A 15175-nucleotide genomic window follows, 5' to 3' on the forward strand; every position below is an offset into this window, starting at 1 on the left:
TTCCTTGTCACTACTATTTCCAAAGGCAACCAATGTCCCAAACAGATTTTTGAACATGATTTTCTTTTCCATGTATAAGGGACTGCCTCTTAAGACCCTGTATGATGGGCATCTCATGGGGAGACCTTGCCTAGAAATGCCAAGCTCTGGGGTAACAGGGAAGAAGAGCCAAGAGCTCTGTCCGCCCCACCCCCACCTCCCCTGGGAAGGCAGCAAACCCTGAGGCTCACCTAGGAGGCAGCAAAGTTTCCTCTCTCTAGCTCCAGAGCTAATCCAGGAGGCCTAGCCCTGCCCCCACCTCCCCTGCAAGCCTCCCCTGAGCTTTATTAGTTAAGCTTTCCAGTGGTGGCAGGAGGCCTCTTTTACAAAAACACTTGGAGAAGCCACATAAACAGGCCAGGCTAATGGGGCCTCAAGGACCCTCTCTTCAGCCAGCACTGTGCTCAAGGGCCTCCCTCCTCCCTCCTCGCCTCCCCCAACCCGGCTTCCTCAGGGAGCTGTGAGGGGCGTGATGGCAGTGGTCAGGGGCAGGGCCTGAGGGGGACCAAGGGGCAACGTGCAGGTGACCCAAACCTCCTCACCTGCACATGATCTCATGGGTGAGCAGCACTCGGCACATTTCGGGGTTCTTGTCCTGCCCCTCATAGATGATGGCCTGGGGGAGAGGGGGTGTGCACAGGCTCAAGGGGAAGGAGGCTCCTCTTAAATCCAGGTGTAGGGGAGAGATGGGTCCTGCCCCCAGGGAAGATCATGCCCTCCAACTCGCTCTGGGGTGCCCAAGAAGCCAGAGCTGGGATCTGGGCTCCCCAAACCAGGACCACCACCAGAGGGCTGCAGTGGGCAGGAGTGGCATCAGGTAGGTCTACAGATTCTGTTTGTCCACAGGCAGCTCTTTCCAGAGCCAGCTTTGTTTGGGGCCAGGGAAGTCCCCAGACCACAAGGTCAGGCTGGGTGGGGTAGACACACTCCGTGTCCGCTGTTCCCACGCCCCTAGTGGACCTCTGCCTCCTGCTCACAAGTATTGTCCCTCTGGGCTTTCCTCATTGGTTTGATTCCTCTCTCCCTGGACCTCTTCCAACCCCTTCTACACTTGTCCCCACACAGTCCCACTGGCCACTGTCTGGTCTGCCTCCCATACCACAGTGACCACAGGCTTTCTAGAAACAAACCATTTCTTCCTCTATGCTAGGATTGGGTAGAGGCTGCTGGAAGACTGTGGGAAAGCCTGTCTCCACCTTGCATTCCAGGCCGCGGATAGGCTCATTTGTGACTCAGCCCTGTTCCTTACCAGCATGCTTGAGGTCTCTGAAAAGCCCTGACACTCTGGGGCCCTGCCTCGGGCAGGATCCATCAGGATTTACTCAGGTTTCAATTTTTCCAAGCTCCTAACGCTGGCCCCCGAGCCTCCTGTGACCTTCCATCTCAGCAAGGAACTAAGGATCTGCAATAGAAGCTCTGGGGCCCCACCTAGTCCCCTTTACTGGACCAGTGTGCCTATCCCCCCAGCTGTGGTTAGTGTAGGCTGCTATAAGGGCTTTCTCTTGAGAACTACTCTCAGCAGATAGGAGCTGCCTAGCTTGGAAACATCTGGAAGGTTACACTCTCCCCTTGGAAGTGGTCCCCAGCCAACAACTGACTGATACAGGGTACAGTGATCCCGGAGTCCCAGGATCGCGTCCCACATCGGGCCTCCTGTCTCAAGGGGGACGACTTTGGTGCCATTCCTTCTCTAGAACTCCCTGGGGATCAGTCTGAGGCTAGACCACATCCTTGCTGAGCCCTGCTCAGCCTTCTCTGTCCTGCTTCCCTTCCTCCCTGTCTCTTGAGAGCTTTACCCCTGCTTTCCTGTAAAGCACAGGCACCTGAATGCCCATCTAGACTGGTCTTCTAGCAGATGCAACCTAAGACAGGGCCTTTGTACAAATACTGTCTTTTCCTAGATTGGAGGGCAAAGCCACACATCCTCCTGCCATAGGAGCTGGACCAGTGCAGATGAGGAGCACAGGAGAGGCTGGGGCAGGGCTAAGGAGGCTCACTCAGATGGGGTTCCAAGAGGATGGTAAGGTGGGCGCGAGCATGCCCTGGGCTGGCTCACCTGCTTGGACATGGAGTCAATGAGGCGCACATAGAGGTCCTGCTCTGTCCGAAGTCCTAGGGTGGGGAGGCGGAGAGGGCTTGCTGTGACCTCTAGTGACTCAGCTACACTCCACCCCCTGCCCCCTGGAGCCAGCCCCTCCTCAGCCCCGAGGAATGGGACAGCACATGTCACCCAAGGTGCGGGAACCCAGACCTCCTGGGGCAGTGGCAGGACTCGCTCACCATTGTTATACACCAGCCGCAGGCGGTAGTGGATTCCGTTGTTGGTCTTTTCAGCCCCGGGTTCCTGCAACCGGAAGATGGGGAGGACGGACGCTCGGACGCTCGGTGTTCCCACGCACCCTCCGCCTCCCCGCCCCCCGTTGGGCTGCCGCGCGGGGTGGGGGGGTCCCTGAAGCCCCGCCCCCCCGCCCCAGGAGCCCTCGAGCCTCTCACTCGGTCCTTTTCCACGAAGTCGATGAAGGCCGTGCGCTCCACCTCCACGGGCTGCCCCTGCCGGTCATACATGGCCAGCACGAAGTGGAAGAAGTTGGATTTCCTGAGGTTGGACGGGGGCTGCTTCTCAAAATGCGCGCGTGCCAGGCCCACGCCGCTGCGAGGAGGAAAGGGGGTTGCAAACCACCGGAGGCGGGCCGGGGAGAGAAGGACCCCGGCGCCTCGGGGGCGCCTCTGACCCGGCAGGCGGGCTGCTCAGGGCGCGCGGCCGCGGCCAGGGCCTGGGCAACAAGTCAGACGGGACGGGCCCATTCCACCACCCCTGCCAGGGATCTCGTCCCGGACACGCCTCCGCGGACGGCGGTGACCCCAGCCTGCTCTCCTGGGGACAAGAAACACAGCAGGTGGTAGCGGAGGCACCCTTGCCAGGCCACCTCCCAGGCTTTTCCCTGGGCCCCACATTTTGAAAGGCAGATCTCTAAAACCAGAGGTAGGCATTGCCCATCTAACAGTCCTGTGACTGCCCCTGAGAGCGTCAGAGGGCAGCTAGGAGCTTCTGGAGCAAATAGCCCCCTGTCCCCCAGCCCACCATTGGGTTCATGAGCCTGTGGCATCATCTGGAAGATGATGGTGATGGTGATGTCCTTCAGATTCTCAGAGACATTGAACTGTCCCCAGCCGGGACCCTAGGCTATGTCTGAAGGCAGGGGGTGCACCCCTCAGGTGTACAGGGACTTGCCTTCACACTTTGGGAAAGCTACATACTGGCTCCCTTGGACAGGAGGATCTTCTGCTCTAGCCACGCCAAGGGCTTTCTCCTGGCTCATCAGAAATGAGTCCAAGGGACGCTTGGGTGGCTCAGTGGTTGAGCGTCTGCCTTTGGCTCAGGGTGTGATCCCGGAGTCCCAAGATCGCGTCCCACTTTGGGCTTCCTGCATGGAGCCTGCTTCTCCCTCTGCCTGTGTCTCTGCCTCTCTCTCTGTGTCTCTCATGCATCAATAAATAAAGTCTTTACAAAAAGAAAAGAAAAAAAAGAAATGATTCCAAAAAGGGGCACCCCCAGCTGGCTCAGTTGGTGGACATGTTCTTGATCTCTTGATCTCGGGGTTGTGGGCTCAAGCCCCATGTTGGGTGTAGAGAGAGATTACTTTAAAGTAAAATCTTAAAAAAAAATAAAAAAAATAAAGTAAAATCTTAAAAAAAAAAGAGAGAGAGAGAGAAGAAAAAGAAATGATTTCCAGAAGCAAGGCCTGGCTGGGCAAGAGGAAGAGGAGAAAAACAAAGGCTCTGTTCACCAAGTATTTCTTCAGCCCCAGAGATGTACCAAGCCCAGGACACACGGCACTGAGTGGGGCCAGAATTAAATGCCTGGGAGAGAGGGAAGACAGATACAGAGAGCTATAACACAAGACAAAGTGGTGAGTGTTCCCTAAAAGATGTTACTATACAAAAAACAAACCCATAGAAGCAAAGGAAGAAAAAAAGGAATTATTTCTGCAAGAGTTGAGAGGAAGCCTTCATGGAGATGGTGGCTTTCCCCCCCGGTTCTTGAGGAATGAATAGGAGTCCAACAGTTGTAGCAGGCAATGGGGCAGAACAAACAGCATGAGAAATGGCTGTGAGTGTGAGGGTTGGTGTCGCTGGACCACAGATTTTAGAAAGTGCAGTGAAGAGAAGAAAAAGTTGCATTGGAAGTGCCAAGTCTGGAGAGTCACAAAAACCAGGCCATGAGTTTAGACTTTCTTCTCTGGGCCAAGGTTTTGAAAAGTGTGTTCCTTGGGTCTCTCATGGGTTCAGATCCTCCCTCTAGAAAAGCTGCTACAGCCACAGTTGCTGGGAAATGAGGCTTTATAGCACACACAAGTGTATGTAGGGGTCCCTGGGACACCCTCCAGGAATAGACCTTGCTGGACTTGGCTGAGGCTAGTGCCCCCCATGTGTGGGTGCCATTTTGGCATGATCCCCACTTCCTGGGGATTTATGCCTTTGTGTAGTACCCTCCCAGACTGTATCTGGGTTGGTCTGTGTGGCCAATAGAATATGGCACAAGTGATGACATATGATTTCCAAGGTTAGGTTATAAAAGACATGGTGGCTTCTGCCTTGTTCTGTTGGATCAGTGACCCGGGGCAAAGCTGGCTGTCATGTTGTGAGGACACTCGAACAGCTGTATGGAAGGTCTACATGGAGAAGAACCAAGGTCTCTTTCTTACAGCCAGCACTTAGCTTGCCAGTTGTGTGAATGAGCCACCTTGGAAGAAGATCTACAGTCCCAGTGAAGCCTTCAAAGGACTGCAGCCTCAGGAGAAGCCCAAAGAACTGTGTGAGGTAATGGATGTTTGTTGTTTGACCTTGCTGAGTTTTGGGCTAACTTTATGTATCAATAGATAACTAATATGTCAATTTTGTTAAGGGACTAGGGTTTGAGAAATACAATGAAGGGCCAGCAGAAGGTTCTGAAGCCAGGCGGGGCTTAGAAGCTGCTGTGGGTGGGGAGGGTGCAGTGTGGTGGGAAAAGAGAAGCTGCCTGAGAAGGTGCCACAGGGATGCAGAGGAGAGCATGAGGGAGGAGGGAGTGCTGCCTTGAACCATTCAGAACAGAGTCCGTCCATCATGGATGTGCCACTGAGAAAATATCTGCCATATTCATCACTCCTTAATGCTGTTCTTCACATAATTTTAAATCAACTTACTTACTCTGCTTCATGCAAAACCATATCTGGGATATCCTGTTTTTACTCGTACATACTATAATAAATACATAAACAATAGAAGGACAATTGTTCCACCTCCTTAAGCCTGTGTGGGAGCCTCGCTGGTCCTTGTGAAGTGCTGATTTTAGGGGCAGAAGTGATGGGTCTTGCTAGTTTCTGATCAAGGGGGGTTGGAGGGCACCACCCATACCTACTCTTCCCCACCAAAGGTTCTTTCTACACGTGTCCCTTTCTTGGGGAGTCCTCCTCCCTCCAGCTTTCCACCTCCTCTGCCCTCTCCTCCTGTCCCTCTCAGGTGACCAAGTCCTTTCCAGGGACTTGATGGTCCAGCTCCCCATTTGCCCAGAGGCAGGGAAGCCCAAAGAGCTTTGATCACAGCAGGTCCCTGATTACTGCTGATGAATATGCTAATGAGGCAGCAACACTGACTCCTCCTTCTGGCCCCAGGTCAGGTTCCAGGACCACCTGAGGGGAGAAAAGGTGGAAAGGAGTGGGCTTGTGGAATCCTCCCATATCACTATGCCCCTTATTCCGTCAGCTAGACCAGAAAGGTGCCTGGAAGGCTCTCAGACAGAAGGGCTGGAGGGCTCAGAAAAGGGGCCTTACTTAATAGAGAAGGGGTGGATGCTGAGCAATGACCCAATCCCCTGCACCATTCAATATTCCCGTTCTTCACAGACACCCCTGCACGACCAGGCCAAGAGTAATCAGTGATGCTGGCATGAGTTTCCTTTCTCATCTATCTCTCTTGGCAATATCAGTCAGTCCTGGGCTGCCAGCTCCTGCCAGTCTTCTAAGGACCAGACCTGAGAAGTCTGGCCTAAGTCCCAAGCCAAACTCCCTTCATGGGGCTGCCCTCCATATAAGAGGGGATTCCTGGGGAGAGAGGTCAGGAAACCAAGGGAAAGGAAAGAAAGCAGGTACCCTGCCCCCTGCCCAGGGCCTGTGGACCACTATCCAGTGCTGCCAATGGGGAGGGGGAGGGGACGCAGAGGGGGTTGCACTGCCTCACATGCCTATGCCTGACCCCGAAGTGGGGTGAGGCTCTGTTCCACTTCTCATGAGGCAGACCAGTATCATCCTCCCTTCCCCACCTTGCTGAGTGGGTCTGAGGCACCCTCATCCTCCAGGGGTCACACCCACCCAGGTAAAACAATGGGACAAGTGGCTAGTTTGCAGTTCCTAGAGAGGATTAATATTAAGAACAGGGACAGAGGGGCACCTGGGTGGCTGGTTGAGCGTCTGCATTTGGCTCAGGTTGTGATCCTGGGGTCCTGGGATTGAGTCCCACATTGGGGTCCCTGCAGGGAGCCTGTTTCTCCCTCTGCCTATGTCTCTGCCTCTTTCTGTGTCTCTCATGAATAAACAAATAAAATCTTAAAAAAAAAAAAAAAAAAAGAAGGGTCAGCCCAGGTGGCTCAGCGGTTTAGTGCTGCCTTCAGCCCAGGGTGTGATCCTGGAGACCCGGGATCGAGTCCCACGATGGGTTCCCTGCATGGAGCCTGCTTCTCCCTCTGCCTGTGTCTCTGCCTCTCTGTGTGTGTGTGTGTGTGTGTGTATGTCTCTCATGAATAAATAAATAAATCATCTTTAAAAAAAAAAAAGGGACAGAACAGTATGAGTAACAGCTCCAGCCCCCCATCTCCTCGCCTCCCCCCACAGAACTCCAGAGTGGGCAAGACCCCTGCTGGGCACACCCAGGGCTACTCCTGCTCTGTGAATGTCTCTGGTTTACCCTGTTCATACCCCTGCTGGACATGTGAGAGGCTCAAGGTGAAATAGAAAAAGTTTTGCTTCAAAAAGCCATTCTCTTACTTCCTATGAACAAGAGACAGATAATCACAGAAGGCTCAGTGCATCAGCAAGAACATGAGGTGGATCTGGGCTATCTCTTCCTTCTCCTGGTTCCTCTGTGCACCTCCACTCCCAAAGGGCAGTAGGTGACCAATCCACATGCCTAAATGAAAGTGCAAACCCCAAAGGGAGAGGGTTGGGGAGGGGAGAGACTTTAGCTTTCCCCCCCTTGGGAAGAACTGATGCCCTTGTAATGAGAAAACATATCAAAATTAAAGAACAGAAAGAAAGAAAGAGAGATTGGCTCAGACAGTTCAGAAAATGGACACAGGGGTTGGCAGAGAGGTGGGAGTGCTCCTGCTGGGTGCAGCCTGGGTGCAGAAGTGTGGGAGGTAGGACTACTGTCTGCTCTCATACTAGCTTAGAGACGGATGTGGATGAAGGCCAATGTCTCTGAATCTGTGGTCTCCCAGGTGGGGTTGCCCTATACCACCACTGGGGTGAGGGGAGTAACTGCCAGGATGTCTACTGTTATGAATCCCTTATCTAAAAAGAAAAAAGGGAAGCAGGAGTAGAGTCCCTGAAGTCTGGAGAGGCTACGATTCAAATGCCAACCGCTTACGTGGGAGGTGATTCCAGCAAACACTTGGCTGGGCTGGGGAATAAGAAAGAGAAGGAAAGGCACTCCTTTAAGGGTGTATTATCTATGAGTTACCACTGTGGGCCACTGCAGCTCGGTCCTGGTGGGAGCTCGGGAAACAGTCCAGAACAGGTGCTTCAGAGTTATCTGCCAGAGGGCTGGAGGAGGGACCTGGGATAGTTATCCACCAACGTGGCTCCTGGGGCGTCATTTCTGGCGTGCAAGTGGGCAGAGCTGGCTCTGGCAGCCTAAGAAAGTCTCAGGAAGCAGACGATGGGAGAAGCAGACCCTTTACCAATGGCCCGGGGGCGGGGGGGTAGGGGATATGGGTGGGGTAGGGTACCAAATACCAGCCATCCAGAGGCCAGCAGTGTGTTAGAAGCTGGTAAAATTACAGCCCCAAGGACTGACTGCAGCCTGGCAGATAGGCATAAGAACTGCCTCACCTGGTACATGTGTTGCTGGAGCCTGTAATTCTGAAAAATCTCATTCACTTAGCATCATTAGCGCACAAAGTATGCCACATGGGTGCCTTTTCCAGATAAATGCAGCTGAATGACGAAAACAGCCACATTAATCACTTTTGTGAGACTCCAAAAAGAATTACATATCTCTTGGCTTACTTAAAAAGATTGTTTTCGACAAAATGTCCAAAAGAGTTTCCTATCAACTCTGGAGTGTGCTGAGGGGTGGGGGGGCATTTGCTCTCATACTAAAGAACCCAGACATGGGAGGAGAAAGTGCTCATTTTCATATCTCTACCATGGACTGCTACCCCCCTTCCCATCTTCTGTTCTGGAATAGCCCATAAGTTGAAGGCGACAGTGACAGAAGAGCTTTGGTTTGCGCAGCTACTTTATGGTCTGCGGACACCTGCTTTGTAGCAAGCATGGATGTGCATGGGCTTCCTGAGTACTATGCGGGGAACCCAGGTTAAAGTTGACACCAAGGACAACCCGACCTTCACAGCTGAGGCCATTCAGGTGGCCTGTGCTTGGGGGACGTGTGTGGGGGCTGCAGAGCTATCTGGCTGCTATTACTGGGGTCTCAGCGCTCCCTGGAGATGCTCCTTCGCAAGGTGGGGCAGGATCCACCAGGGCCCTTCTCCGGGTAGCTGCTGGACCCTGCCACAGCATTCTAGTTCAGAGAGCACTGCGCCATCTCAGCTATGTCCTCAGGAGGTCACTTGGGGCTCCCCACAACCCTGACTGCATGCTTATAATAATTATGAGCAATTTAAAACAGGTATCCCAAACCCCTCAGAGGACAAGTGTCCCAGGCTGGAGTTTGGCCTCCCACAGGGGTATCCTTGGACCTTCTGGCCATCCCCCCATCCCCCACCAAATCCGAACTCTTGCTCGCCCTGATAGCCCAAGGTTCTGAGCAGTGCCTTGGCTTCGGCCTGATCTGCCTCAGAATCTGGGATGCTGGAGAAATGGGGATAAGCCCCAAGGTCATCTGCAATAGGGGGAAGCTCCTTTCAACCTGTCCTCCCCCACAGGGTAGAAGGAACAAAAAGTATATGTCTCCTGTGTCTCATCTAGTCTCAGCTTTCCCTGAAGTCTTGGCTAATTGCAACCTTTCTTCTCCCCATCCTGGCCCACTACCTAGTTCTCTCTTTTCTCTGTGTGCTCTCTTCCTCTAAGTGTCCCACTGGCCCTGCTCCCTCCTAACTGATAGCCATTGCGCTGGGCCTGGCATTCCTGGCTCCAGCCTAGATCTGTTGGCCTAGCCCTGCCAAACCCAACTACAGAGGTTAGCCGAGCCACAGACCAGGAAGATAAAAGCAGCCCACTGGGGCATGCCCACCTTGATGAAGTGGGCAGAGGGGGGACCTGGAGGCTCTGAAGCTGTGTCCAGAGGGAGGGGAGGCTTTGGGGCTGCTTCATATTCCTTACTCCCACTGCCCATGGGGCCAGGGAGGTAGCAGCAGCAGCAGCAGCAGCAGCAGCAGCAGCGGCGGCGGCGGCGGCGGCGGCGGGTGGGCTCACCTGCCACAGGAAGTTGTCTCAGCCACCAATGTCCCCCCAGGGAGGTGGGGGGAGGGGAAGGATCTCACTAGAGCCAGCTCCCCCACCCCTCCTCTTGCCATCCATTCCACCTAAAGGCTGCCCACCGTGCTTCTCTCTGCCCACCCCCCTCACCGCCCACCCACAGGCCTGCCTGCCAGGTCCCAGGCTGAGGAGCGGCTATTAATTATTAAAGCAAACAAAAGCATTTCCTAGCAGGGAGGCTAGCGCGCAGCTGCTTACAGGAAAGGCAGCCCAGCTGGCTTTCTCAGGGCCTGCTTGTGTGCTGGGATCCGCTTGAGGGGGAGGGCGGGCTTGGGTCCTGCAGGGGTCTTCCTGGGCTGGGAACCACATCAGGAGGGGAGGGGTGAGCACCCAAGCAAGAGGATGCGTTGCAGTCTGGGAAACACGGGTTGTGGCTGGCCGTCTGCAGACTTGGAGATAAAGTGGCAGCACTGGCCAGGGGTCCTTGTGCAGAGCTCACCACTGGGAAGATCCTGCCAGGCCCCACTGAGCCAGACTTCCCTTCCCTCCCCTATCGCTTCCAGAGCAAGGGCACAGGGCCTCTCTTTTTTCCCTACCTCTCTTTTGCTCAGAACTTTCCTTCCTGTTGGGAGAGCCTCCCTCACTGATCTTGGCAGGTTCTGGGCCTTCTCCATCTCCACCTTCTGTAAAACTTGGCGTCATAAACCTGGGAAGCAGCAGCTGCCCAGTATCTGGCTCTTGGAGCCAGGTAGATGCTGGAGGCCACCAACACGGGGAGGGGAGCCCAACAGAAAGGGTTCTGGAAACTTTCTAGCATGCACTCCTGTCTCCTTTGGCAGATACTATTGCCACCCTGGGTGTTGTGGACACAAGGACAAATAAGCCACCATCCTTGACCTAAAGGGAGGCATGGGCTGGTGGGGCACAGCTGACTCTGGCCTGTGGCCAGCATCCTTGGTTAGCCCTGAGAACTCTTCCTGAGGTCTGGGTGGGAGGGTGCTGATAGAAGAGGGGCTGGGGTGGGTCCCCCCCCAGACCCAAAGACTTTATTCAGTGCACATGTGGGTGCTGGGGCCAGGGGAACTGTTTCAAGAAGCATCATTGGATGCCAAGCATCATGACAGGGCTGGAAGGGGGTTTGGGGTCAGACAGTGGTGAGCCCTGAATGCTGAATACCTGGGAGGAAGTGGGGGTGACTGAAGTTTTTAATCTGAGAAGGGCAGGATAAAAGAATAAAAGTTCTTTGGAAAAATTGCTCTGCTGCCCACCCTCCACCCCCCTGCTGCAGGACATGGCATAGTTTTCGGGGAGATGTGAGAAGCTGGGGCTGGGGCAGTGGGCTAGGAGGCTGAGGTGGTAACCAGAGGTAGATTAACCTTCAAGCCATGGAGGAAAGAGGTGCAGGGCAAGGGGTGGCTATTATTAAAAGTTGACCTCGGGCATGAAGAGATATCTAGAAGCCTTGACAGTCAGGAGGCTGTGAAGCAAGGCATCAAAGACAACTGGCAGATCCCAAGCAGGCTTGGGGAACAGTGTTCCTGGGAAACTTGAGAGAAGGCAGGGAGAGGTTGAAGAGGGAGGTAGGGAAGGGGAAAGGAATGTTTGTTGCTGCTGTTTCAGGGTGGAAAGATCTGAGCCAAGAACTGGGGATGTGTGTGTGTGTGGGGGGGGGGGACTGAGACACAAATGGGAGAGATGATGGGCCACTTTGAGAGGAATGAGGAGAAAGGATTAGCCTGCTCCCTCATGGAAGGAGGTGGTCCAGAGTCAACCAAATGGGGGCCGGGGTTTGCTCCTAATCTGTGTCTCTGGACTTGCAAATAAGGAGCCCAGGCCTGAAGAAATGCCCCTCTTCAAACTGAGGAAGCTTTTGGGGTCCCAGTGATGTGGCCCCCAGGACTTAGATTGGACACCTCAGTGCCACTCAAGACACTCCCCCCTCCCCCCACTGCTCCATGTGCAGACAGTACTGCTGATGGTCAGATCTTCTGGGAAAGGAGAGGATCCATCCCCACATTTCTGTACCCACATAGGCTACAAGAACCCCACATCTGCTTCCACATCCTTCACATCTGCTTCCCCCTCATCAAACCTCCTGGCTTGACACAGGGACAGAAGTTCGGGTCAGAGAGAAATAGGAACCCTAAACCCCAGGAGCCCCCCGAAACTCTTCACCCACTCTTACAAGGAGCTCTTACCACAGCTGGTGGTGGAGAAAAAGATGGAACCCCCATTAAGGAACCGACCATCTCAAATTAAGTCAGAACCAACAGAAAACCAGGCAGGATACAGAACTGTATGCACAGTCCGAGAGAAAAAACAAAAAACAAAAAACACGTGAATGGGGAAAAAAGACCAGAAGGAAAAACACTAACATGTTGATGGTGGTTGTATTAAAAAGGTAGAATTTTGGTTTCTACTTACCAATTGTTCTGGAATATAGTTATAACATGAGCAAAACTATGTACTTAATTCACAGGCAAGACCTTCTCCTCTTGAAGAGATGAGGTACAGGGTCAGCGCCTCTTCCCCCCCCCCCCCACCTCGGCCCCCAAGCACTCCCTGCTGACAGTCAACCAAGGACAGGAGTGCAGAAACACAGGACACAGGGGCCCTTCGCAGAGGAGACAAGGTGTGTGTGTCTGTTAAGGGAGGAGGCTGGGCTTGGGCTAGGAGTGGTGTCCCTGAAACAGGCCAGGGGAGGGGAATGTTGGGCCAGTGTGCCAGGCCTGGTCTGCCTGGCAACCCTCCTATCCAATCCCTTCAGGCTGCTGGACAAGCAGCTGCTCAGACCTCAGGGAAGCCCAGCTCCGACGTGCCCCAGAGGTCTGCAGAGGCAGTATCTCTACTCCTAACCACGGAGAACTCCCACAGGATATCGAACACCCCCTCTCAACACACACACATCCTGACGCTCACAAAGAGGGGCACAAAAAGTTTGCGGTCAGTTGTTGCCGGGTGTGTGTGTCTGTGTGTGTGCAGGTCAACAAATCCTTTACACTTCCTTTCCAAACCCCGGAGTTCATTCCGTACCCAGGCTCCGTGCCCAGACTCCTGCAAAGGCGGCAGAGGGGATGGGCATGGGTGCTGGGTTCCCAGGGGCCCTCTGCCTCCCCCAGGGCCCGCCAGGAAACCACTTTGCCGAGAGGTGGGACCTGATTGCCCGGCCCCAGCCCCAATCATTCCAGCCAGGGCGACTGTCCAGCTCGGCTCTTCCCCACTCTTCAGCCCCCTAGCCGCTTCTCTGGCTCCCCACCCACCCCTCCTTCAACTCTGAGGGGCGTGGGAAAGCAAAAAGGGGGCTGGGTTTTGTGCCTTTCGCGGCAGAGAGCCTCGGAATTGGACCAGGAGAGGCGCTGAGACTGCCCGCGAAGGAGCGGTTGTCGGTTACTCGACGGCCGGTGGCGGGGGTCACGGTTCAGGGACTGCGGGCAGCGGGGATCCCTTCTGCTCCAGAGCCGTAGATCGCCCGGCCCCCGAGCACAGTCAGAAATCAGAAATCGGAGCTGGGATCGCGGCAGCGGTGGCGGAAGCCCCGCCCCGGCCCGCCCCGCATCCTCAGGAGGAAGCAGAGGCGCCCGGGCCGGGCGGGCGGGCGGGCGAGCTGGCCGCGCGGTCCAGAGTTAGGGCTCCCCACCGCTCGCCCCAGCGGCCCCGCAGGCCGAGCGAGGGCGGCGCGCAGCCGTCCAACCCCGAGCGCGCCGGGTCGCGTCCGAGCGCTTACCTCTGCGCCGCGGTGCTGGCGTCCAGGATGCCCGCGCCCTGCATCCAGGAGCGCACCGAGCCCAAGCCGGCGGGCAGCAGCGGCTCCTCCTTCAGGTTCAGCCCGCCGCGGGGCAGAGTGTCCTGCGCGGGGAACATCAGGGCGCGCAGTCGGTGGGCGCCCCCGCCGCCGGGAACGCGGTGCAGCCGAGGCTTCGGGCGGCTCGGCTCAGCCCGACCCGACGGCAGCGGGCGCCTCCGGGAGCGCAGCGCAGCGCCCGGTCCCCGCGTCTCGGTGCGCGCTCGCCTCTCGGGCGCTCCCTCGGAGAAAGCGGGTCCGCGAGCGCCAGCGCCGGCGCCGTCCCCTCCCTCCCGGGGCGCGGGGCGGGGAGATGCAGGGATTCCCCCGCGGCCTGAGCGCCGGCGGGCGGACTGCGAGCGGGGCGGGGAGGGCGGGAGCGGAGCCGGCACCGGGTCCGCGCCGAGGCGCCCCAGAGGCGCGCTCTGGCGGCTGCCCAGGGCCGCGGTCGTCGGAGGGGGGGCCCGAGCGCCCCGGGAGCTGCCTCCGGCGAGGCGGGGGCGCGGGGCCGCCCGCCCTTTCCCCCTCGCGCCCCCCCACCTCCCGCCCGCCCGCGGCGCCGGCGCGGGGCGCTGATTACCATCCGGGAGGCGGAGGCTGCGGGCGCGGAGCTCGGCGGCGGCGGCGGCGGCGGCGGCGGCGGCGGCGGCGGCGGCGACAGCGGCGGCGGCGGCGGCAGGAGCAGCAGCAGCCGCGCGTCCCGGGGAAAGGCAGGGGCAGCGCCGGGCCAGCAGACGCCGCCGCCGCCGGAGCCCCGCGTGCCCCGGCGCCCCGGCCCTGCCGCAGCCCCGGGCGGCAGCACCTGGAGCAGCAGCAGCAGCAGCAGCCCGGCCGACTCCCCCCGGGGCCCGGTTCCCGCGCCGCCCCGCCGCGGCCGCCGCCGGCCGCCGCTCCCCGGGGCCTGGCCGCGGGCCCGGGCCATCCCGCCGCCGCCGCCGCCGCCGCCGCTCCCGGGGGAGCGGGAGTCGAAGGGAGGGAGCGCGGGCGGGAGGAGGGATGGCGGGAGCGGGCGGGCCCAGGGGACGGGGGCCGGGGGAGGCGGGGGCGGGGCGGCGCGGCCGGCCGAGGGGCGGCCGGGGACGTGACATCATCGGGGGAGGAGCGGCTGGGCCCGGGCCGCCGCGGCGGGGCGGATCCTGGCGAGTCGGGCGCGGGGGCCGGGGGCTGCGGCCTGCCCGAGGCCGCGGGGAGGAACGGGGGCACCGGCGCGCCCTGGGAGGCCCGGGCAGGGGGCGGCCGGGCTGCGCGGCGCGGGAGCCGAGCCGAAGCCGGAGGAGCGCGCCACGCCGAGCTCGGAAACCTGTGCCGCGCCCGGGTCGCCGCGGGACGGAGCCCGGGCTTCTGGCCTCGCCGCCCTCCCCGAGCGCCCGCCGTAATTTCCTGCACTTGCTGCTCATTTCGACGCCTCCGGGCTTTTACTCTTGATGCTCTTCGCTCGCCCCCGCTGCCCTCCCGGCGTCTCTCCCGGCGAACCAGACCTCGGGTTACCCCCAGCCCGGGACTCCAAGCTCCCGCTCTGTCCTAGACTGGGCCGCAGACGGCCGGCCGAGCGGGTCCCTGCTCACCCCCTTCCCTGGGTTCCTAAACCCAAAGCGTTTAGTTTCCAGCCCGTGCCTTTCTGAAGCCTCTTGATTTCTGACTCAAGTTGGACACGTAGGGCTCAGAGTTAGGACTCAGAGCCCAGCGCATCTCCTCCTCTCTCCCCCAGCATCTTCCTTCG

At 57.7% G+C, this 15175-nt stretch overlaps 1 protein-coding gene across 3 annotated transcripts in view; it reads right to left on the bottom strand.

The window, feature by feature from the left end:
• Positions 1-14087, bottom strand: part of EBF4 (EBF family member 4) — a 59465-nt gene extending 45378 nt beyond the window's left edge. For 2 of the 3 annotated variants that reach the window (XR_007405715.1, XM_025469510.1), the window contains exons 1-5: positions 13399-13535; positions 2533-2689; positions 2320-2383; positions 2096-2151; positions 582-655 (exon numbers count right to left, since the gene is read on the bottom strand). Coding sequence is in view for 2 of the 3 variants with exons in the window: in XM_025469510.1 (XP_025325295.1) it covers positions 582-655; positions 2096-2151; positions 2320-2383; positions 2533-2689; positions 13399-13535 (488 nt within the window). In the remaining variant the exon portion in view is untranslated. Of the gene's footprint in view, positions 1-581; positions 656-2095; positions 2152-2319; positions 2384-2532; positions 2690-13398; positions 13536-14035 lie in introns of those variants that run through there. The other variant, XM_049100762.1, reaches the window with a different exon arrangement.
• Positions 14088-15175: the final 1088 nt, after the last annotated feature.

The sequence above is a fragment of the Canis lupus genome, chromosome 24 (genome assembly GCF_003254725.2).
Source record: "Canis lupus dingo isolate Sandy chromosome 24, ASM325472v2, whole genome shotgun sequence".
Lineage (NCBI taxonomy): Eukaryota > Metazoa > Chordata > Mammalia > Carnivora > Canidae > Canis > Canis lupus.